At 41.7% G+C, this 23,976-nt stretch overlaps 2 protein-coding genes across 4 annotated transcripts; both read right to left on the bottom strand.

Moving 5' to 3' along the window:
- Positions 1 to 586: 586 nt before the first annotated feature.
- Positions 587 to 2,812, bottom strand: LOC123995023 (POU domain, class 4, transcription factor 3-like). The gene is made up of 2 exons (XM_046298250.1): positions 2,626 to 2,812; positions 587 to 2,312 (listed from the first exon to the last, which is right to left on the bottom strand). Exons 1-2 carry the CDS (start codon positions 2,743 to 2,745, stop codon positions 1,419 to 1,421), a joined length of 1,014 nt encoding a protein of 337 aa, XP_046154206.1. The 5' UTR covers positions 2,746 to 2,812; the 3' UTR covers positions 587 to 1,418.
- Positions 2,813 to 6,001: 3,189 nt separating this feature from the next.
- On the bottom strand, positions 6,002 to 22,040 carry LOC124014173 (RNA-binding protein 27-like). 3 transcript variants are annotated; one of them, XM_046328934.1, is made up of 21 exons: positions 21,765 to 22,040; positions 20,767 to 20,885; positions 20,485 to 20,612; positions 20,317 to 20,399; positions 19,869 to 20,059; positions 19,333 to 19,620; positions 18,358 to 18,588; positions 17,565 to 17,726; positions 16,705 to 16,860; positions 14,912 to 15,056; positions 14,602 to 14,785; positions 14,215 to 14,439; positions 13,929 to 14,054; positions 13,681 to 13,809; positions 13,496 to 13,570; positions 11,617 to 11,787; positions 9,971 to 10,075; positions 8,882 to 9,094; positions 8,591 to 8,674; positions 8,360 to 8,479; positions 6,002 to 8,238 (listed from the first exon to the last, which is right to left on the bottom strand). In XM_046328934.1, exons 1-21 carry the CDS (start codon positions 21,824 to 21,826, stop codon positions 8,152 to 8,154), a joined length of 3,084 nt encoding a protein of 1,027 aa, XP_046184890.1. In that variant the 5' UTR covers positions 21,827 to 22,040; the 3' UTR covers positions 6,002 to 8,151. The 3 variants fall into 3 exon arrangements, with proteins under 3 accessions (XP_046184890.1, XP_046184896.1, XP_046184902.1); XM_046328940.1 differs by having other exon boundaries at positions 13,929 to 14,051; XM_046328946.1 differs by having other exon boundaries at positions 16,714 to 16,860.
- Positions 22,041 to 23,976: the final 1,936 nt, after the last annotated feature.

The raw sequence follows: 23,976 nt of genomic DNA, 5'->3' as shown, positions 1-23,976 counted from the left end.
AATCATTTGAAAACCCACGATATACTCCAGTAACACACGGGCATTCGTTATTTAAACAGATCTAATTAGGACCAAGATCCTGGTAACAGCGCGCCAAAGAAAAGGAAAACAGAAAGTGTGTCTCTTATTGTTATTGTTGCGTGGTGTTACATGGTGTTTGACTTTGGTTTATAAATTCAGCACTGAAAATAATTTTTTCTTCTTCTATATTTATGTGCTATATGATTCCTTTTAAATCGTAGCAAAGCATTGGGAATTCATAAATACAACACGTCAAGTTCTCTGTGAAACTCAAGGTTATACAATGATTTTATTGCCCATCTGTATCTTGAAGCATGATTTATTCAAAGACCACGGAAGAACAAACCCTGAGTGAATATTCCCTTACTCCAACCCCAGAAACGAAAGAGATATTGTATTTAACATAGACTCACACAAATAGCAAAATTATTTTAAGCCTAGGTAAACTTTTTCTTCCTGTCTTTAAATTAAGTGATAATTCTAGGTCTAATTATCTACAACTGACAAAAACACAAATTAAGCATGTACAATGTAATCAAAATAATCAATTGCTGATTCAATTGAATTGTATAAAATATTCAATGATTTATTCATTCAGTTTCAACTTCACACATTTTGTCAAGTAAAATTCAAGAGTGAAGAAAAATACTAACAATATTTCAGTGATACTCCAAACTGTTTTACATGTTCACATCAAAATACGTAATGTCAAAATATAGCAGCTTTCCCATGCCCGTTTGACGTGCCTTAGTTAAAATAGTGACATCTTAAAAATGACTAAAGAAAATCAACTCGTGTTGTTTCGTTAATATTGTGAAATGTGATTTTCCTCTTTTGCACACAACTGTGAATTAATTTGTCAACGAAGTTCAGCTAGTTCACAAAGAGAGCATATTAATTTGCAATATGTTTTTAAGGGGGGGGGGTGTTACACCGATAGAGTGAAAACACATTAATTCCATCCTATACAAGTATGAACCCAAACAGTCCGAGACATACAGTAAACGTGAAAATGTTGGTGTCAATGATTAAATTGTCCAAACAACTAAACGAACTTACGAGCATTCAACAGGACATCTCACATGATAGAGATAGGTCATTTTCTATAGGCCTATTTGTTATAGTTATATGTGATTGAAGAGAGTTGTGATATGCGGTCAAGTAAAAGCAACAACAACGAAAACTTAATCCAAGAGACCTTTAGCACAACACGTTTCATTCCAATCTACAACATAAAATGTGCCCGTTAGAGGACAAAAAAGTGAACGAGACAACATAATAACAATTTAAATAAATCTATAGAGTCTCGGTTGTAAATTCCAGTCGGACATGATGAAATGTTGATAGATCCCTGTTATCTCTTCAAAATGTCGTATTTTATGCATTATGTTAATTAACTAATGCACAGCAGAATATTTCATCCTTTTCTGTTTTTGCCTTTGGTTGCAAAACCACACACGAACCACGTTTTTTTTAAGGTCCAGCTTTTCAGCAATTGCAGCAATTTTTTCCGAAGATGGACGGGGCTGGATCGCAAAATATGCCTCCAACGAGCGCTTCTCAGGTGCAGCTATCGAAGTGCGTTTTCGTTTCCTTTCGTTACCATTAAAAAGATCTGGCTTGCTGTTTTTCTCCCGGTAAGCAGCCTCGGCCTCCTCGAGCCAGGCTTGGAGGACAGGTTTTAGCGCAATCATATTATTGTGAGAGAGGGTGAGGGACTCAAACCTGCAGATAGTACTCTGGCTGAGAGAGCCCACCCCTGGTATCTTCAGGTTGGCGAGGGCTGAGCCAACGTCCGCCTGGGTCACCCCGAGTTTTATCCTCCTTTGTTTGAATCGCTCAGCAAAGGCTTCCAGCTCCCTAGGATCTGACTCCACGTCGTTGACACACGACATTCCGTTGTGCACAGATAGAGAGTGCGGATGACCCATGGCCATTGCCTGGTGGAGATGACCCATGGTCTGGAGGTGGTGCTGGTGCGTGGTAATCATAGAGGAATCCGGAGCTCCCATCCCGCTCACTGAGAGACTGGACGATATGTGATCCAGGAGATCCCCCTCCAAGCTCTGGTTGAGGTGGTGGTGGTGGTGGTGGTGAGAGGTCAGGGTGGAAGGATGGGAGATGGACACCGTAGAGGAGTTGGAGGTGCAGGGGACACTACTCATGGTATGGTAAGTCACGTCTGGCTTGAAATGGTGACTCTTGCCGTGAGAGACTATGTCAGCAGCCGCCAGAGCTTCCGCGCGTGCCAGTAGACTCTCATCAAAGCCGCCGAAGATATTGCCCTGGAGCTGGAAGCAAGAGTGCGCATACTGGAATCAGTGGGGAATTCTGTCAACTCAGGATTCAAATAAATGTTAAGCACAGGGAGAACCCTCCTCAAAGCACAGGTCATAAAAATTAATATGAAAGCAGCAGCTTTGCTTGAATAGACTAGATGATGAGAGAGCGAAAGAGAGGGAGGGGGAGGGGTTGTGAGGGAGAACGAAAGAAAGAACGAGTACGAGAGTGGATAAAACAAAGTCCTTTCTGATCCACTTAAAACGTCTTAAATTGATATTTGTTCATACATTTGTGCCTCAAATAATTGACTGAGAAACATACCTGCGGGGCAGGCAGACAAACTCTGCGCATGCTTTCCGAACTTGCGTGCAGGCCAGAGTATTTGGGCTCCTGCAGCACAGGGTGCATAGAGAAATGCTGCTTTCCGTTCATGGTCATCATCTTCGATGCGCACCTTGCAGGTAAGTGGCCCTGACATAGAGGCAGGCTCGGTTCTCTGGCTCGTTGCTGTTAGTGAGCTATTTCCATTGGCAGCGCCTCCCGTTCTGCCTCTCTCACCCCACCTGCTCCTTTACTCAACTTACAAGTTTACAAGTCATGGGAATGGGCTGGGTGCTGTGCGCAAGCGTGATGCACGGTTGAAAGTGAACGCAATTAAATTGCCCATGAAACTAAAAACAATGGGCCTATGAGGCTCGTTATCAGCTATACATAACATGTGATAATGGATTTTAGATATGATTAGGCCTATACAATTGTTTGTTCATATTCTCAATAAACTACTCTAGGCCTATATATTTCTGCTGCATTAAGTTGTGGTTTCAGACGTAATATAATGAACACAGATCATGTGTGCAGTCTATTTTTATTAATTTATCATGTTTTTTAACAGTTTTTTTCCTCATCAAGGGTAAAACAGGAGCGTGGTTAGCTTCAGCAGCATGGACAGCTCCAGTATTGGCTTCTCGAGGCGACAGGTGATTCTCACACAGTTAAATGAGGGAACCGTGCTTCGACCAGTCTTCAACAATCAGAGGGCGTGGCAAATGAATAGCAGACGTGAAATCTAATTCCACACAAATTCTATACCATTAATGAAATTATAAAATGTGTAAATGAAATATACCAATAGATTCATTCCCTACAATCCAGTCAATGTATGCTTAGAATATGAAACCACTCTTGATTTATGTACAAACATTTTTTCAAGAGGCAAAAAAGAAACAAAGGTAGCTCAAAAAGAAACATAAATAAATAAAAACTTGGTCATATTAAAAAGAAAATTCCTTGAAAAATGATCAACATTAAGTAATGTTATAGGTCTACATTGATTTGAAAATGTATAGATAAAGAACTAGCGTACTTCATACTTTATCAAAAACGAAAGAGCAATCTATAATAAGATTTCTCTTGAAAATATGATTTGGGATATTTATTAATTCCATGTCTATCTCTCGAGCAGCTGGCGCGACCGGGAGAACATGAAGCGGCGCATAATTAGCCCAGCGTCGTCCGGGTTAGGGAGGGTTTGGCAGGCGGGGATTGCCTTGTCCCATCGCGCTCTAGCGACTCCTGTGGCGGGATGGGCGCATGCATGTTCACGCAGTCGCCAGGTGTACGGTGTTTCCTCCGACAGATAGGTGTGCCTGGCTTCCGGGTTAAGCGGACAGTGTGTCAAGAAGCAGTGCGGTTTGGCGGGTTGTGTTTCGGAGGAAGCATGGCTCTGGACCTTCGCCTCTCCCGAGTCAGTACGAGAGTTGCAGTGATGGGACAAGACTGCAACTACCAATTGGGCAGAAAAAGGGGTAAAAGTAAAATATTGTTTTTATTAGTAATTAAAAAATATGATTGTCAAAATTATTCTAAAACTGCGGCTCATATGCCCCATATAGCACCAGGCTAAAGCCAAAAGTATGTTAGTTGAATCTGGACTGACTGAAATAGGGATCACTTTAATGATGCACATCCAAAACGACAAACTTGTTATTTACAGGTATTCCTGATCTTAATCCTTCCCATCATTGCATTGGGATAGGGTCAGTTCAAGATGATAGACTTTGGCCAAATCTGATTACATGATCTTGTAGATAAGACACCTACAGTACACACAACAGCAATATTGGCTGAATATAATTGGAGCAGGTCAGGGCAGGGCCTTGCTCTTGTCTCCCTCCCATGCAGGTGAACAGAGCACCTGTCCTCAGTGCATTAGATCTCATGTGGCAGGCTGAATGCATCTCCCAGCAGTAGAAAGAGGAGCCAGGCAGGCCAGTGACACAGCGCTTCCATCTGATCCTGGCCACCTCTCCTCCGGTTCCTCAGACAGTGAATAATTCAGCAGCATGGTGGCAGGCATCCATTACCACGTTGGCATGTCCTTATTCATTATAGAGATTAAAACAGGCAAGGTCTTTTCTCACCACTGGACCTGTTGAGTGAGTGAGAGAGAGAACATCTTGTCAGGGTAGACTTTTGTATACTGTACAGTAGGCCTATACTTTAAAGGAAGTCCGACTCATTGCCCGGCTGGGCTGCAAAGATGTTCAGAACTGAGAAACAAACTATGTCATGTATTATTCCATTCAATATTTTACCCAGAATGAAGTATAATGTCCTTCTCTCTCTTGCTCACATGAACTCTTATTCTTAGACTTCTTAATAACAGTATGTATAATTCAGTGGTCATTGTTGGCTTGTCATCTGTGTGCATTCCCATTCTGAAGATTGCATCTGACATGTTTTTTTGGATTTGTTTGTATCGAGATGTGACAGCAGCACTCATCTCCCTAGCCTGTGTACAGCTCATAAGGTTTCCTTCACCAAATGACCCTCCAATTGTTGTCTGTCTCCACTTTGGGATCTGTGGCGCGTGCACGTAGTGCTCATCACCTGGGCGACAGGGGATGTGAGGACGAGTGGCTGTGGTTGACATTTCGTCCCACGGGTAACCCAACAGCGCTTGCATTAAATCAAATAGACTCTTGAGTGTTTTTCACTTCACTTCCTAAAGTAAGGAATGTTCATGCATTATTTATCCACATTTGAATATGTCAAAGTCACTGAAGCCAATTTAAGTTCCTCTCTGTGTTGGAATTCTGTTTTGGTGGGTGGGATGGGTGCCATGGAGGAAGCCCACCCGAGAATGACCCTGTTTTTCCATGATCATACAAAAGAAACTATGTGCCGGTACAGCCCCTCTCCATATGTATTTGGACAGTGAAGCAATTAAAACATTTTGTGGCTCTACACTCCAGCATTTTGGATTTGAGATCAAATGTTTCATGAGGTAACAGTACAGAATGTAACCTTTTATTTGAGGGTATTTTCATACATCTGATTTAGCGTTAATAAATGAAAGCACTTTATATATCTACTACCACGATTTGAAGATGTCACAAGTATTTGGACGAATTTCACTTAGTGTATTCAAGTTGGAGAAAGTTTAGTATTTGGTCACATATTTCTTGCACACAATAACTACATCAAACTTGTTCGATGCATTTTCCAGCTTGTTTTGGTTGTGTTTCGGATTATGTTTTCTACAATAGGAAGTGAATGGTGAATAATGTATCGTGTCATTTAGGAATTACTTTTGTCAACACTTTTACACGAATGCGGGTGCTACCATAATTATGGATAATCCTGAATGACGGGTGAAAAAGTTAGTAAGACATTACTAAAGGAATGACAACACAGGTTTTGAAGGTAATATTCTTTTGGAATGTTCTCCCACCCAGGTAGAAATTTGAATGTATTTTTTTTTTTTTTGCTGGTGTCAAATTCAAATTGTTTATATTTTGTATTTTGTTTCTCTTCCAAGCACCCCATTCCTCCATCTTTATTGGTAAAAGCAAACATGCCTGTGAGTTAGAAATCCATTTTACAAACAGAATAAATCAAAAATACACCCACATCCCGCAAATATAAACAGTAACAAATCCCAAAATGATTCTTCCAATAAATGAGTTGCATTTTACACTACGATGTCACAGTAGCATCCACATTGCAGTACAAACAAGTGTACAAGTTTCTCAAAGCAATTTCTGAAATCCCACTTTGACATGTAATAGTCCTGTCCATAAGTGACATTTAAGAAAAGGACTGTTCATAAAAGCACAAAACAAGTGTGAGGGTACGGTGCAGTGAAAAAGATCTTATTCTTTAGCCTTTTCCTTCTGGTCTTCCATCCCTTTCTCACATTTCAATGGGCATTTTATTTATTTCCAAAACTAAATATATTGCCACATGATATAAGTGTCATGCTGATGTCTGTTACATGGTTACACCAAGCCTCACTGATGGAGATGAGGCAAAGCCTAGGAGTCCAAGAGTAAGCCTCCAACTTTCCACATCTCAAACTCTTTCAACAGGACTGCAAAATGAACAGGGATCAAAAATCTGTTAGGGCTACGGCAACATAAAACTGGTTTTCCTTTGCACTCAACGTTGAATTAAATGGTCTAGTCTTGAGTTAGAGAGAACCTGGCCAAATATGAAAGAAGAACATGCTCTAGAGTTCAATATCTATAGATCAGCAGCAGCAATACAGGATTCGTTTTTTCCTCTCCTGACTAAATGTAAATACAGTATGTAAGGACAAATAATATATGTTTTTTCATCAAGTATACACATTCAAAAGAGGATGTTACTTTGCTCATTTCATAGCCACCAACACAATGCTTCTTGACTTGCAGGGAGTCCTCACTCATTAACACTAAGTGCCTCACACCGAATGGATTAAACTGCTGCCGAATATTGCTACTGTAAAATAAGATCAGAAATTGTGTATGGAGAAATCTGTTACAAATGTCTGGTTTACTTGTCAGCTCTCAAAACCATGCAGCTAAATCCTGGCAGACATGAGCTGGTAAGAATGTGTTGTGTGAAGTGACGCCACAAGGGTTGGTTTAACACAAACCTAACTTAAGTAGGGACATTAAGTACTCTTGCTTGAAAATAAAATGGGCCCTCTTTTCCTGACAACTTCAACATTCATTCAAATGACAAACTGAAAAAATATCAAAGTAATTCCTATTGCAAGAAAAATAACAAATCTCATAAAAATGCAGCCTTCTGATTATGTAAGGCAAAATTATATATAAAACCAAATGCTCAGTATACATTCAAACACCATTGTCTACAGATCTCAAACAAATTTGACAATAGATGACTAGATCCTCATCCAAAGATGTCTTTGGTCTCAGATGACAGAAGAGATGACTCGGGAAAAGAGAAAATAGAGTTGTTGAACACCATCTCAAAAGTGCGTAACATTAGTCTTGGTGTTCATATGTGCACAAAGTGGCACCACACATTTAGTCAACAACAAAATACTCAGTGAAATATCAAGTGTGTCTCTCTTTGAATCCAAGATGGAGGCTGTATCTAATTTACATTTCAACAAGGGACGCTGATTCTGTAATCTGTAGCTGTGACAGCATAGCCATCCCTGGACCTTGAGCCTCGTAATTATAGACAACATCAGTCAAATAAGAGAGGATGAAACCATAGCTTAAATATTTATAAAAATACCTATTCACAGTAGTCATAAATGTTGTACTGATATTATCTGGTAAACACATCGAAACATACATTTATTTATAACGGTTTAGATTTCTCAGCAAAAGTGAGATTTTAATAATTATTCAGAGAAAACAGTCTGCCCTTTCAAGCTTCACACGTATCATTAAAGTATAGACTCATATTAGTCCTTTTTTTTCAGTCTCAAAATACTGGAAGCTGGTCTAAAAAAAACCTAAAGAAGTGATTTCCGTCAAATCTGCTTGAATTAGTTTAAAAAATATATCAAAGTCCTTCCCACGAAAAAGTGTGACGTTCGTATTGCCTTCATCGCCTCCATGAACGACTCTCATACTCGTCATCCTCATCGTCGTCTTCCTCCTCTTCCATAAGCAGGTAGGGGCTGACTTCCTCCTGGAGGAATCAAATTAAATAATAATCTTTAGATCAAGCAGTTCATTGAGTGATGATTTTACATGGATTTCCAAAATGCTATAAGAAAACAGGAAATAGGGAGAGAAGTACAGTAACTTACCGCATTGACCTCTTCCTTCGAGTCCTCCTCCTCAGGTTCTGTGGATACGGATGGTGTCTTCGGCTTGAACCATGCAATCTGTAGAACGCGACCTTTGAACTTTGCTCCTTGGTTTGCAGCCTATAACGTGAAAATGATCGTGAATGGTAAAATTCAAACTAAAACTTGAGAACTTTCTCGGTTATAAAGGCATCAAAATGTTACTGTATGCATGCCATCTGCAGGACATACATTCTCCGCGTCGCTCCGGGTCTTGAACGTCATGACAACACTGGTAGCATCCTGATCACGGAGCTCCTCTATCTCACCAAATTTCTGTGACAAGGACGAGAATACAGAAACAGCCGTAAGTACCTGTAGAAACTCCTTTACACATCTCTCTGGTGGAAGCACTGTTTTTACAACTATAATGATTCATGCTTTGTACCACTTGAGTTCTAGCACAGAACTTTCAATATTCAAATAAGACGTTTTGGGAAAATTATACAACTAGCTGGATTTGATAAGGGTGTATTTCCTTACCACAAAGTGAGGCATCAGCTCCTCCTTCTCTTCCTGTGTGACTCCCAGGATGGCGATGGCTCGGGGCCTGTGGTCCACCACCATGTGATTGCCACCTCCTCTGCCACCTCCTCTGTGTCCCCGTCCCCTGCCCCTTCCTCGGCCCCTGCCCCTGACACCTGCTGCGTCGCCCACCTTCCCACGCCCGGTTGGTATCAGGCCCAACCGGGTGGCCTGGGGGAACACAATCAACAAGGTCATCAGATCCAAAACTAACTTCCATTTCTCAACAACACACAGCACGAGGTGCCAGCTGACACTAAGGTGATGCCACAGATCCACATGTGGAAATAAGACAGCTGGCCGTGTCACCAGACCCCAAACCAAGGTGGTGGAGATGGTGCTACCTGGCATGTCCTCACCAAACAGTGCCAGGCAGCAGCATCAGTATCTAGGAAGAAAATGTAGTGCTACTGAGAACCAGTGTCCCCACAGGCTTGGTATCCATATTTAATGTGTCCAAGGGAACATGTACCAGCAGACTGACTGTGGTGGCCCTGATGGCTTGGAGCAGAGCACCAACACTCCTCCTCATCCTAATTGTCATCCCTCCACTTTCTTACAAGGAACACAATCTCAAACTTTAATGACATCAGATGCATCAATGTAAGATCTGTTTGGTTAGGATTCATTAGTGGGTGTCCTCTGGGCTTGGTAAGTGCCTGCAGTTTAATGTGCAGAAGAGGGGTAAAGCCATGCATATTTCATGGGGGCTAATTTAAGCACACCATGCTGGAAAAGCAATGCAGAGGGCTGTTAACAAAAATTAATTTCTTGTTTTCAGCCTGATCCTCTGACATCAACTATGACATAATGTGACTAGCGACAGACAGAACAGCTGTGGGACAAGGAATATGTTCACTTCCAAGGTGATGCCTTTCTGCTCACTTCAAACCATTCTTGAAAAGGTTGCATTTTAACCAACAGTACACATGTTCTGGAGGTGCTGAGGCTGCCACTCCTCCAGTATGCCAGAAGACTGCCACATTCCAGACATGTTCATTAATGCTAGAGAGCACTTCCCAAATGATGGATGCCCTGTGTACCCACCTCAACCTGCAGCTGACCCAGTCTCCTCTTCAGGTCGGTCGTGTCCTCTCCAGAACTCATCTTCTTGTGGAAATCAAGCTCTGCGTCCAGAAGCTCCTTTTGTGCCTGAGGGAGAGCACCATTATTTTGGGATTTCCAAAATGCATGCTCCATAGAAATAGAATGAATACTCCCAGTTGGTATTAGTCCGAATGTTCTGGCCCACTGCTATGGGGGAAAACAACCTGAGGTTACCTTGGTTACCCCACTGGCTCACAGCAAAAACTTGACCCTTTTCAAAACAATATTCTTGTTGTCTACATGTTTTAGTCAATTGCAAAAATAAATTTAGGAAAAGTACAACATGTCTAAAGATTACTTTCAACATTGCCTGCTCCAGAGTGTTCTCACTACTTAGAAAAAGCGTAATATTAAAGGGCTTCCCTCATGCCGCCTTTTAAATTAAGCTAGTAGCCACGAGGGCTCTTCTGGCAGGCTTCTCTACATGCAGTCGGATTTTTGACCAGGTTACATGTATATTGAACACCACATCTTTGTCATGTTTTGTTGTTTCTGTAGAACTAAACATTATTTATTTATACATATATATTTTTTAAATCGACAATATAGTTGACTCTTTTACAATGGGGGTCAATGGGAAATAATTATTGTTTTCCCCAATTTGTGGGCGTGGTCAAGGGGAATTCCTTCTTATGACGTAAATAGACAGAGTACAGAAGGGGCTTGGAGCCTCTGAAACCCAGTTTCCCAGGTTGGGCTGGCCTTGGTGGGCTGGCTCAAATTGCGTTTCCAGTGCCTCCAGGAATTAGAAATGTCATGTTGCTGGGTAGCCAATTTGTGACTATGCAGGTGGCTTTTGCTAATGTTGCTAGCAATCTCGCACCCCATACTCCTGCCAGTGCCAGCCAGAATCATAGCCATGTATTTCATTTCGCTACCAAAACAGTTAGTGTAGTCGCTAGCATTACAAGCTAGCTAGCTAACCAAGCAAACCGGACGACAGGTTTGATGCGAAGCTAGATTTTAATGACCTGGCCAGATAACTTAACAGGAATTGTATCTTGCTAGCTTGTTTCAACTGATTTGCTAGCTAACGTTTGGTAGCTAGCATCAGAAGGCTAACTGTTCTTATAAAAAAGTTTGTGTAGCGCCAAAATGAATTAAGGATCCAGCTATGGTGGTAATTTGTGTAATGTCTGACTGTTACAATACTGCTTGTTGCTGTTAGCTAGCACATGGACAAGCCCAGACGAGCTAGCTAAATGTGTCAGCATCCTGCAGTGATTAATTAGCTATCTGGTCTTCACTAGCTCGAACTCTAATAGAGCTGGCACCAGTTGTGAAACTGGGGGGAGCTGGCCCGGGTTTCCCTCGACCCAGCGCGAATTTAGGAATTTCAATCGAGCCAGCTCTAATATGCCCTAATTTTAAGTGCCAGTGGACATTGAGCTTAATTAACCCTGACAATTTGACTGGTCAACTCATGGGTTTACAATGGCTGCCTGGTATTGTGATGCAATAATTTCCATGTTATTGTTCATTCACATTTTGTAACTGACCAAGCCCATGCAATGGAATGTCATTTTTGTAATGTCAGTTGAGTTGATTCAACAAATCACAGAATATGATATGGTAGGTAGACTTACATCTGTCTTAGTCTTGGACTGAGCCGTGTTGGCTGTGGAATGGGAGGCTGGGTTCATCTCGTTCTGAAGCTGGGAAATCTTGTCGGTCAGATCCTTCAGAGTCTTCATAATGTTGGCCCTCTCCTCTGGCTTCAATGTGGCCCTGTTCTTTTCAAGTCTGTTGATCAGAGCCTATAGGAGGGAGGACATGAGATTAACTGACTAATCAATGTAAGACGAGCAGGGTATCCAGGACAACACCCAGGGTCTCTTGGTCTAGAGGTGTCCTTGTTTTGATAGTGAAAGGACAACACGATGATGATCACAGCATGTGGTTTATTTGCGACTAAAATGAAAGGTGGTGATGGTGGCATCCTTTAAATTAAGTCGGAAGTTTACATAAACCGTAGCCAAATACATTCAAACTCAGTTTCACAATTCCTGACATTTAATCCAAGTAAAAAAGTAATGTCTTAGGATCACCACTTTATTTTAAGAATGTGACATCTCAGAATAATAGAGAGTGATTTATTTCAGCTTTTATTTATTTAAATCACATTCCCAGTGAGTCAGAAGTTTACATACACACAATTAGTATTTGGTAGCATTGCCTTTAAATTGTTTAACTTGGGTCAAACGTTTTGGGTAGCCTTCCACAAGCTTCCCACAATAAGTTGGGTGCATTTTGGCCCATTCCTACTGACAGAGCTGGTGTAACTGAGTCAGGTTGTCGGTCTTCTTGCTCGCACACGCCTTTTCAGTTCTGCCCACAAATTTTCTATAGGATTGAGGCCAGGGCTTTGATGGCCACTCCAATACCTTGAGTTTGTTGTCCTTAAGCCATTTTGCCACAACTTTGGAAGTATGCTTGGGGTCACCCAAAGTATGCTTGGGGTCGTCCCATTTGCGACCAAGCTTTAACTTCCTGACTGATGTCTTGAGATTTTGCTTCAATATATCCACATAATTTTCCTACCTTATGATGCCAGCAACCCCACAACATGATGCTGCCAACCCCATGTTTCACGGTTGGGATGATGTTCTTCGGCTTGCAAGCATCCCCTCAAACAGTTCTATTTTTGTTTCATAAGCCCAGAGGACATTTCTCCAAAAAGTAGTTGCAAACAGTAGTCTGGCTTTTTTGTGTTGGTTTTGGAGCAGTGGCTTCTTCCTTGCTGAGCGGCCTTTCAAGTTATGTCGATATAGGACTTGTTTTACTGTGGATAGATACTTTTGTACACATTTCCTCCAGCATCTTCACAATGTCCTTTGCTGTTATTCTGGGATTGATTTGCACTTTTCGCACCAAAGTACGTTCATCTCTAGGAGACAGAACGCGTCTCCTTCCTGAGTGCTATGACGGCTGCGTGGTCCCATGGTGTTTATACTTGCGTACTATTGCTTGTAAAGATGAACATGGTACCTTCAGGTGTTTGGAAATTTCTCTCAAGAACGAACCAGACTTGTGGAGGTCTACAATTTATTTTCTGAGGTCTTGGTTGATTTCTTTTGATTTTCCAATGATGTCAAGCAAAGAGGCACCGAGTTTGAAGGTAGGCCTTGAAATACATCCACAGGTACACCTCCAATTGACTCAAATTATGTCAATTAGCCAATCAAAAGCTTCTAAAGCCATGACATAATTTTCTGGAATTTCCCAAGCTGTTTAAAGGCACAGTCAACTTAGTGTATGTAAACTTCTGACCCACTGGAATTGTGATAGTGAAATAATCTGACTAAAGAATTGTTGGAAACATTACTTGTGTCATGCACAAAGTAGATGTCCTAACCGACTTGCCAAAACTATAGTTTGTTAACAAGAAATTTGTGGAGTGGTTGAAAAACAAGTTAATGTAAACTTGTAAACTTCAACTGTATGTAGTATAAGCAACCATCATACCTTTTGACATTCAATCTGCTTCTCTAGCATCTCCTGCTTCTTTTTTCTCATGTCCTGCTGCAACTTCAATGTCTCCTGAAACAAGAATAAAGCAATTATTTATAGTGTAATTTTGATTTGTGTATAAAAAAGGTAATGACTGACTATGAAAGTCATTCAAAATGCAGCTGGCAAAAATTACTTGCCTGCTTCTTTTTCAAGATTTCCTGTGCTTCAAGTGCTTTGGCAGTTTTACCAAGTGACTTGGACACTCCCTTGTGGACTGTGGAGCTATAGGGCCCCTTCTGAAGGGCCACAGAAGTAGAGAAGAGTGCCTAGGACAGGAAGAGACAGACCCTTTGATTACTACCGGACCCAGTCTACTCTCTTTGCCATCATACAACACCACACTCTGCATAGGGGCACTCTCAGAGCATAGGAGCTGACGGCTTACCGCTGCAGGGTCTGCGCTGGGGTGCGAGACGTCCAGTTTGCCTCCGGCCACAGCCCCAACACCATGTTTGGACAACGTCTTATTATTCAGCACATAGGCTCCGGGATTGTGTTGCTTGATCACCTGCTGGTTTATACAGAGGTACATAAGAGTCATGAAAGAAATGTTGATCACATCTAACCTGGAACTTAGAACCTCTCCATTCAAAATCAAAACTACTGTTTGAATGAATAAATGCTTGGCCAGCTAAAAAGGTTTTAGCAGTAGTCAGAAGTGCTCTGTCCACCTTATGAACACTGGGGTGCTGCTGCCCCATAGCAGAGCTCTGTCCGTGTCCGTCCCCCTGGCCCTGACCCATGCCCTGTCCCTGCTGGGTGTTGGCCTCACGGTGCCAGTACACACGGATGAAGCGGTTGTTGAGCACCGCCTCAGTGCTGGAGATGGCCTGCCGTGCCTCCTCGTTGGCTGTGTACTGGATCAGCGCTGCCTCGGGGTCGCCACCAAATACCACCTATTGGAGGAGACAGGTCAGAAAGTAGTAAACAGGAAGGCCAGAAGTTATGTCCCTTATTCACCCTCCAAAGTAAAACGCATGTACACGCCCTAACATTTATTGATCTAAGACATTTTTGTAGTGGTACACATGGTTTCAAGGAATTGTCAGATTTCTTACCTGAATGTTTACGATGGTACCAAACTTGCTAAAGTGCTCATTCAATTTGGTGATGTTGTTGAGATCTCGGGGGATTTTGCGAACTTCAAGCTTAGTGTTGACGTAGTGATTCTTCTTGGGGAAGCCCCCGTGTTGGGGCTTGTTGTTGGGGAAGTTGAGCTGGTTGTTGGCCTGGTAGTTGGGCCTGGAAGAGAATGAGTTATTCGTCTCTTACATTTTTTCAAATAGGTATTTTCTTAAAACTGTATTGTTGGTTAAGGGCTTGTAAGAAAGCATTTCACTGTAAGGTACAATTTTACAATGTGCTTACTTGTCCATCCAGGGTTTTTTGGGCAGTGGACCCTCTGTGGGCCCCAGGGGCCTCTTCCTACCCTCATGCTCTGTGCTGCTGTAACGACACACACTGCTGGGGACACTGGCCACCGCCGGCTCTGTCTGGATCACGATGTTAGCCGCTGGGACAGGAGAAACACATTGTCAGTCATAATGACAACTCGATATCTGGACCGCTGTGTCTGGATGAGACGGAGGATACGTAAAGGCAGGATTCATACACATTTTGACATATGGTATTGTGACTTTTCACCAAATTCCCCATGACCAACAATTGGTTTAGTCTATGTACGTATAAAAAAAAAAGCATGAGTGACTGCTCTCTGATGCTATGTACCATATCCTGTCGTTGTGCAAGGCACTTAAACACCACCCCCCGCCACAAAGTAGAATACCTGTTAGGCAACTGTATATAAACATTTAAAAAAGTGATCAACCCTCAGTCTGGAGAGCTTCTTCGTGAGCAGGCTTTGGTCCAGCCCTGCCCTGACAGAGTCAGTTTATCAAGGTTTGGTTGAGCAGCTCATTTCTAAAATGTGGGTAGTTTAAAGGGGGACTGGAATAAAAGCCTGGAGGATGGTTAACCACCATTTATGTAAAACATTGCAACATTACATTAGCTCAAAAATATCAAAGATCAAATGGCTATAAGTCGCTCTGGATAAGAGCGTCTGCTAAATGACTTAAATGTAAATGTAATGTAAATGCTATGGTAGTGGGGCTGGGCAATATGGAAAAAAAACATTTTTCAAATTTTGTGTTTTTGAATAATAAAGGTTTATATGCTTTGAGTATTGGTCTGCGGTTGTGAGGCCGGTTGAACTTACTGCCAAATTCTCTAACATTACGTTTGTAGAGAAAAAAATATATATGTTTGTAGTCCTTTATTGTCCCCAGCACAAGCTACACCTGTGTAATAATCATGCTGTTTAACCAGCTTATTGATATACCACACCTGTCAGGTGGATGGATTATCCTGGCAAAGGAGAAATGCTCACTAACAGGGATATAAACACATTTGGGCACAAAATATAGCGAAATAAGCTTTTTGTGCATATGGAGATTTGTTTTCTTTTTTCTTCCCGCTCATGAAACATGGGACCAGCACTTTACATGTTGCATTTATATTCTTGTTCAGTTTCAATGTATTAAACATGAATTCATTTGCCCAAGTTTATCACAAGACATGAATAGAACGCATCAATAATTCACATTTCCTGCAACTTTCTGAAGAGCAAAAAGAATGCCACTGTCTGGGTGGTGCACACCTCTACCACTGTGTAGCTGTTAGCGATGATGCGAGCTAATGAAAACAATCTTCTGGTTGATGGAAAGGCTTTCCCAAACATTAAATGCTAATGACAAACTTCAGGATATAATTGCATAATTTCACAAAGCCCTACACTTACCTGGAAGAATTATATCAGGATTATGTTAATCAGTCCAGTAGGTATTTGTTTTGAAAACTCTACCATCACATGGGCGCTATAAAAAAAAAACACTGCTAAACAACCTCTTGGATAGGTGCACAATTCAATTACAGTAACTACACCCCAAAATCTAATATTTTACCCTGACCTCAAAAGTGGTCTACGGATACGATTTAAGCATTGCTGTGGACTTAGAACATCCAATTTAGTTTTGGGAAAATCTAAATGGAATCAGGTCAAAATAATAATAATAATAATAAATAAATACAGAAGTCCTCATGTTTACTATGGGTTAGGATCAGAAAGAAAGCCCAAACTAAACCACCAAAGTATGACCCACATGTGATACCTCTGGATCCCTGGCCATCCCCGGAGGTGAGGCCGATCAGGTTGGGCCTCTGGGTCTGGATGCGGGGGATGAACTGCCTGTACTGGGGCCGGCCGGGTGCTGTCATGCCTGGAGACTCTGGGTTGTAACCCTCTGGGTCATAATTATCTGGCAACACAAGGGAGAACAGACAAACATTAGAAGAAGTCAGTGTTTTACACAGTGAGATTACCAAAATAGGCCTATACATCACAACACCTACTTTAACTATATGGCTACACTACAACTACAGGGAGAAAGAAAATACAGTTCTAGTATTGAACTCAATATTATACAGTCTGCTTTTGCTCTATAATGTTCAATGGCTTGGGACTCAAATGCATGCACTAAACTAGAGCAACTAAAAATAACATTTCAATTGAGAAGTGAAACCAACTGCATTTTAATTTCCTCTCTTATGTGGGCAGGACTACTAAAATAGAGTTTTTGCACTGTATAATGTGCAGCTTACAGGAACAGTGGACTTTAGTTCATCAACAGTGCAACCCTCTGGTGAAAAGATGCTACTGCACCCTAAAGAAACGACTAGATCATGCAGGCCAGGCAGTAGCACAAAAACAAAACTAACACCATGACTCAAAAAGGAAATAATTTGCAACACATGAATGAACCATGTGAACATAAATACTTTAAGACAAACAGCATTTATATGTCCTTCCTCACTACAGTCAAACAATACCATTTTGTTCACATGGATTTGAAAGTCAGTGCATGTCAAATAAAACAAATTGACATAAATGTGAACAATATGGGAGCTATGCTCATAAAAGTACCACTTTGCCAAGCTTATTGAAAAAAGCATAGTTGCTTACATTCTGACTGAGAATATTGGGGGTGTAGAGAGACAGAAGAGGGAGGTGGTGGTGGTGGAGGAAGAGGAGGAGGTCCCACTCCAGGCGGTCCTAGAGAGGACGCAGAACTCGTCCCTGAGTGGTTGGGAGTTTCTATCCCACTTGTTGGTATCAATGGGGGCCCTATGGGAGATAAAGTTCCAAGCTGAACCCAGTAGATAAAAGCCACTGGTAATTTACTTAATAAACTCTAACAGAATAGGCTAGGTAAAGTACTACAGACATATAAATTAAGTATAGGGTGAGTACTAGTGAGGGTAAGACAACAAAGACAGACGTTTCCCTGAGGTGTGTTTCTATGTAGCACAACAGTCCTTATAACATGTTATTTCTCCATGGAACAGGCCAGCCTTGAACAACAGGGAAACAGCTTTCTTCTCATTGATACAAACACACATCCATGCACCCTAAAATGACTCATCCATAGAACTTGTCTTTATGCCATTGTAGCATCTGTGACAGCATGGGCAGTGCCCCATTGAGGCTACAACCCATAGGAATCCCCACCTAGTTGACTACTTTAAAAATGGTGGAAGTCCTCAATGGCAATGTCCACACTAAAACGGGTTATATCCATGATGAGTCCTCCATCTCTAGGCTCTCACCACATCAGGAACTAAAGCTAGGGCCCTGGGTTTTTCTTAATCACACGGACTGACCAGGAAAAACTCTTAGCCTTAGCCCATGTCAAACAATGACTGTTGAGCATTCCGGGTTGAGTTCCTAATTGGAGAAACATGAGAGCATTACTCACCAGGAGGCGGCATAGGGAAGATGCCCGGTGGGGGTGGCTGGCCGTGGAGGGGCATTGGCATCCTGATGGCCGGGGGTGGCTGGCCGTGGGGGGGCATGGCCATGCGGGCCGGTGGAGGCATGCCAGGTGGAGGAAACGGAATCATGGCGGGCAGCGTGACGTCGTCCACAATCAGAGGATCATTGCCATGGTCAAAGGGACAGAGGTCACCACGCACACAGAAACCTTTTTCTGTGGAAGACAGAGACTGATCAAAATTCCATTAAAAAAAATTCCTACTGTAAATGCACTCAACAAGATGCTTGCCAATAATAGCTTTTAAAAATAAATCAGCCCAAATGAGATTATCGGTTTGGCAACCTTGACACTTTTTGTTTACAGTTCCTGACAAGATCCAGGCTCATCTCTGAACCCTCAAGGTGGGGTGGAGTGAAATGTCATTGCTGTTGAGACTGTTGGATGAATATAAACAGTGTCCCTCAGGGGATAGATGTTCAACTTGGGTCATTAGCGCTGCTTTAAACCAGGCAAACACCCTACTGAGGGTTGGAATACCACACAACCGATTGCATTTAATCCACAAAGAAAACACGATCGACTGGTATTTTACTAAATATTTGTACAATTCGAATAGAGTAGACATAAGCTTAACGGTCAACAGATATGAACCCTGAAGCACACAATGATTAGAAGGCCATGCGAGGCCACCTGCTTCCATATTCAACATCCTTTTACACATTTTTGCAAGTACATACATTAGAAATTATTTTGGTTATGGATAAGTGCCTTTCATTAACAAAAAGATAAAGCTGATTAGCTACATAAAAAAAATGGATATTGTAAAAGAGAAAGTGTCCTGAACGACTTACCTGGCAAAAATAAAACCCAGATATTGTTGCTAGATTTACAGCAAATCTGTAACATCTTGTATCATATAGGCCAGACTGAAATTAGACCATTTTAGTTAGCCCTTACCGTCATAGTCACGGCAGCGGTGCTTGACTGAAGTGACCTTGTTGAACGGCTTGCCCTCCCTGTGATTAGAGTAGTAATTAGACCAGCTCTCTGTAGTGCTGTCGGGCAAGTGAGCGGGTGCTACCACGGTAACAGAGTTGGGGACTGCTTGGCCCCCGGAGGAGGGAAATGGGTGCTGCTGGGGGGTAGGTAGGAGGGGCGGAGGGTGCTGGTGGGTTACCAGGGACCCAGAGGTGGAGTTGAAACTCTCGGGCTCCTTTCTCTCCACTTCAAACTTTGACCTGTAATCTGTTTAACATACACAGACACACAGAAAAGCTTAACCTAAAAGGACACAAAATGCAACATAGCCCAGGAAAAAATACCCACTTTAGGAAACATTCTCACCACAGGGGGCATTTAAGGATCACAGAGTAAAAGTCCAATAAATACACTAATGTCTTTTGCTTGTTCATAGCAAAGATTTGTTTTCAACCTGTCAGGTTAAACATTTGAAGTAAAGCAAATGTCCATGTCCGTGCCCCTGTGAGTCTCACCTCTCCCTCTGCTGTGCTCCTTGTCCCTGCTCTTGCCTCGGCTCCCACTTCGGCTCCTGCTGCGACTGTAGCTGCGCCCACGAGAGTTGCCTCCGTGCCGGTCATGCCTCTCACGGTGGGATTCGGTGCTTTTACCGTGGCGGTCCATGTCACGCCGCTTGCGGTCGTCTCGTCTGCGGTCACCACGTCCCCTGTGAGGTCAGGTATGTAGGTTGGTCATTTAGCAGCACCTTTAATACAGCACCGGAACTCAAGGAGTTTCCTGTCTTTGTGGTAATCTGTACTATTGATGTGACTAGCATTTCAACAACAATAACTAAATGATGTGTCAAAGGTGCAGTCCATTAAAATCAAACTAACACCTTGACCCCAGAGAGCTACATCACTGTCAAGAGGAACTCAATTGAGAACACCAGGAAACAACTAAACCTATAGATTCCAGCCTCACCTTGATTCGTTTAAGTCAGAGCGGTTTCTCAGTGGACTTCTCCGCCTCCTGTTATCCCCCCTATCCTCTTCTACATTTTCAGCCTTAAGAAAACAACAATAGTTAGGTATATCCCCACGATCAAAGACTGACATAATAAGACAGAGGAAGCTCAAAAAAAGCCCTTACCTCCACAGCCTGCTGTTTTAACACAGGGAGTTTGGGCTCCTCTTTGGGAACTTCCTTAGGAGGTGGATTCCCCAAGTAGTTTTTGGTGGTCAAACATTCAAAGAGCTTATCAACAAAACCAGTGGTTTCTGCAATAGGGAAAGCATCGAGGCATAAGACCTCTATAAAAATTTCCCTCAAATGATTTCACAGTCAGTCAACTACATGTTTACGCAACAAAAATACTAACATTAGTTGGTGAGATGCAAACCAACACTGACATTAAGGAGTTACGTAGCCTACCTTTTTGTAAAAAGACATCCAGTTGATCTGCACAAAGTGCTTTCAACTCTTTCTCAGGTTTGTCCTTCTTTACCAAAGCCACAACATAGTTGGCTAAAGCAGAGGGGTCGGCCTCACAGCTGCAAAAGCAAACATTATCCATATTACTCAACAGGGTTTGCATAGTTCCCAACCAGAGGTACTAGGATACCTGTGTGTACTTTCCCTATCCACATGGGGTACATTAGAAGACCATAGGATACTTGTAAAATGCCCATGTGGGGTACTCCGGGCAGAGCAAAATTCAGTTGGTGGTGCAGTAACCGAAAAAGGTTGGGAAACACTGCATTAGACAATATCTAGCTAGAATCATTCATTTGTAACCAAGAGAGTTGTAAGGAAAACGTTGAGGTTAAGGCAGAAGGTTAGACCCTAATCTCATGCTACATAACACATATGCTGCAAATGACAACACACGTAGTTACATCAACTTGGATGACATGCTTCTTAATTAAATGGTTAGCTAGCTGGTTGGCTAAATGCTAGACGTCACTGCTAGCACTGTCTAAGGCCGGGTATATGCAGCTAACTTAGCCACTAAATGTATGATAGGATGTTAACTATGAGTAGACTAAGTAGTTACCCATTCATCACAAGCCAAACGTAATGTGCAGCCATTAATATAAATAATTCACCTTGATTGGGACGATGTTGATTGAGTTGAGCAAGCTAGCTTTTAGTTAGCTGGCCAAATGAACTACTGTAACGTTAGCTACTTAAATAGTTAGCTAAATTGCGGCAGCGACAGCAAAACACATATCTAAAATGTCATAATCAGATTAGTGTCTGCAATTTATCTAACAAATCCGATATGCAGAATGTGTAGCGTCGCATAATTGACAGAACAAACGTTAAATGTGTATTTTTATTGCCATATAACGAGCTAACGTTAGCGGTGGCGTAGCTAGTGCTAACTCGTGCAATCTAGCTAAATGTCATTTCAATTAATCAACACTCACATTGGCTCCAGGAGTTTTGCCAGCCAAGACTTCAAAGCTTCCACATTTTCTATGATCATCATGAAAACGACTTAACAATACTGACTACAAGTTCAATGTGCGTTGTGATATTCCTCCTTTCATCGTCTATAAATGTATATTAGGCTTAGCTAGGCCTTCAATAGTCACTCCACTTGCAGGTCGGACGAATTGCTTTACGTTCAAACACAGGCATCGCAACTTAACTGGCAATGTCGTAAACAGATCAGCTGGCCACACTAAGATTGGGGTTTAGTGCTATCCGGGATCCTTAAGACATCCCTACCCCCAATTGAAGTTTATATATAAAATGGTTAAGGTACTTTTTATTTTTATATATTTTTTAATCTTTATTTAACTGGGCAAGGTTAATGTTAGGGTTTAGTAACCAGTAACCAACCACCCTGAAACTGAATCCTGAGACTCTGGTTTTGCAGCTCTACTTAACATTTTAATTAATGTCGAAGTTTCAATATTCTTTGAACAAACTTCAGGCAAGGGTTGACTCTTAACTAAAATCTTATATCAAATCTTTTTTTTTTCACTCCTTTAAAAAATCTAAACAATGTAAATTATAATCTATAAATATATATTTCCAATGATAGGTATATGAAGTATATTTCACTGGTCATCTCCAAAGACAACACCCCCTTTGGCCACCTTTACTTCCAGTTCTCTGCTGCCAATGATTGGAACGAATTGCAAAAATCAATGAAGTAGGAGACTTACTTAGGGAGACCTCACTAACCATAAGCGTTAGCTGTCAGGGCAGTTTACCGATCGCTGCAGCTGTATACAGCCCATCTGTAAATAGCCCATCGAACCAACTACCTATCTCATCCCCATATTTATTTTTCTGCTCTTTTGCACACCAGTATTTCTACTTGCACATCCTCGTCTGCACATATAACAAATTACTTCGCCACTATTGGCCTATTTATTGGCTTACCTCCTTACTTCATTTGCACACACTGTATACAGCTTTTTGTATTGTGTTATTGACTGTACATTTGTTTATCCCATGTGTAACTCTGTGTTGTTGTTTTCTCAACTGGCCTACCTGGTTAAATAAAGGTTAAATAAAAAATTAAAAAATATTGGTGTGGAATATTCTGATTGTGTTTTCGTACTCCAGAGAAAGTAGGCTGCTTTCTTCTGCTGCGAAAGAGGTCCATGGCCAGAAGAAATCCAGTTTTTGACAAATTAATGTCAGATTGGACTTTTCGTAGCAGGTTAGGAGAAATTACGCAGCAGGTTAGGGTACTTAACGTAGCAGGTCAGGAGAATGAAGTTAAGATTAGCTAAATGCAAAACATTTTTTTACGTTCATTTGACAAAAGCTGGTCCCTTCTTGCCCTGACCGTGAAAGAGCCCCTCACTTATACTACATTTCCCAGAAGTCTACGCTGTGTGAATGAGCTGTAGATGTCAACAGCTAAGTGCTGAAGGTTCGTTTTACTCCAATGTTTATAAACAAAGTAAATCTAAACATATACTATATAGCCTCAAAACATGGTTAAAACTATAATTTAAATGGTCAGCCCTTGCATCCATAGGCCTGTCTATGAATATGAGAGTGGCTACATTTCTCCAGCCCCGTCCCTTACCTTTTTTACCTGGGAATTATCTTTGTTATTGTTTCAACTGCTGATTGCAGCAATAATGATGAGGAACGAGGATGTTGTTGTTCTTCAATCTAAATTAATTATACATATTCATTTTAGGAGCGAAACGGAACAGCAAAGTTGGACTTTCTCAAAAGATAGAGGGGGGAATCCAACAGAAATGGGTGAAGGAAAGAAGGCGTGATTGTGACTCACCCACCACTATTTGTGAAAGCACATTGTAAGTCTACTTGGACCGTTAATATGACTATCCTACTTTAGTTTTCACGGCCACTTTTCCCAACCTAATGTAAGTACTTTGTCACCCACCCCTACTTGAATGGAAGGCTGCATCTCAGTCATACTTTCTGCCTTTCGAAGTAAGATATATAGAGATTTGACTTGTAGATGTACTAAGTAAGTGTAGGTCTTATTACATTCAAGATCCTCTGTGAAAAATGTATTTTACACATGGCTCTTTATTTTGTTGTAGTTTGCTGTTCCAAGTTCCAATGGGACATTATGTGGTCTCTGGGGTTGAGTGACAAGGAGATGGTGTCGTTTGCCAACATGGAACACTGCCTGGAGAA

Source organism: Oncorhynchus gorbuscha, linkage group LG02 (genome assembly GCF_021184085.1).
Source record: "Oncorhynchus gorbuscha isolate QuinsamMale2020 ecotype Even-year linkage group LG02, OgorEven_v1.0, whole genome shotgun sequence".
In the NCBI taxonomy this organism is placed as follows: domain Eukaryota; kingdom Metazoa; phylum Chordata; class Actinopteri; order Salmoniformes; family Salmonidae; genus Oncorhynchus; species Oncorhynchus gorbuscha.
This window is presented reverse-complemented; position numbering and strand designations above follow the sequence as displayed.

Bases quoted from the DNA above. Each gene is read 5' to 3' on its own strand.
- LOC124014173 (XM_046328934.1), bottom strand. From the start codon at position 21,826: ATGATGATCATAGAAAATGTGGAAGCTTTGAAGTCTTGGCTGGCAAAA. The intron at 15,057-16,704 runs GTGGGTCATACT...CTCCTGTCCCAG, and splicing joins GGGATCCAGAGGTATCACAT to CGGCTAACATCGTGATCCAG. The intron at 14,440-14,601 runs GTAAGAAATCTG...CTCCTCCAATAG, and splicing joins GTACCATCGTAAACATTCAG to GTGGTATTTGGTGGCGACCC.
- LOC123995023 (XM_046298250.1), bottom strand. From the start codon at position 2,745: ATGATGACCATGAACGGAAAGCAGCATTTCTCTATGCACCCTGTGCTG. The intron at 2,313-2,625 runs GTATGTTTCTCA...TCTTGCTTCCAG, and splicing joins TTTGTCTGCCTGCCCCGCAG to CTCCAGGGCAATATCTTCGG.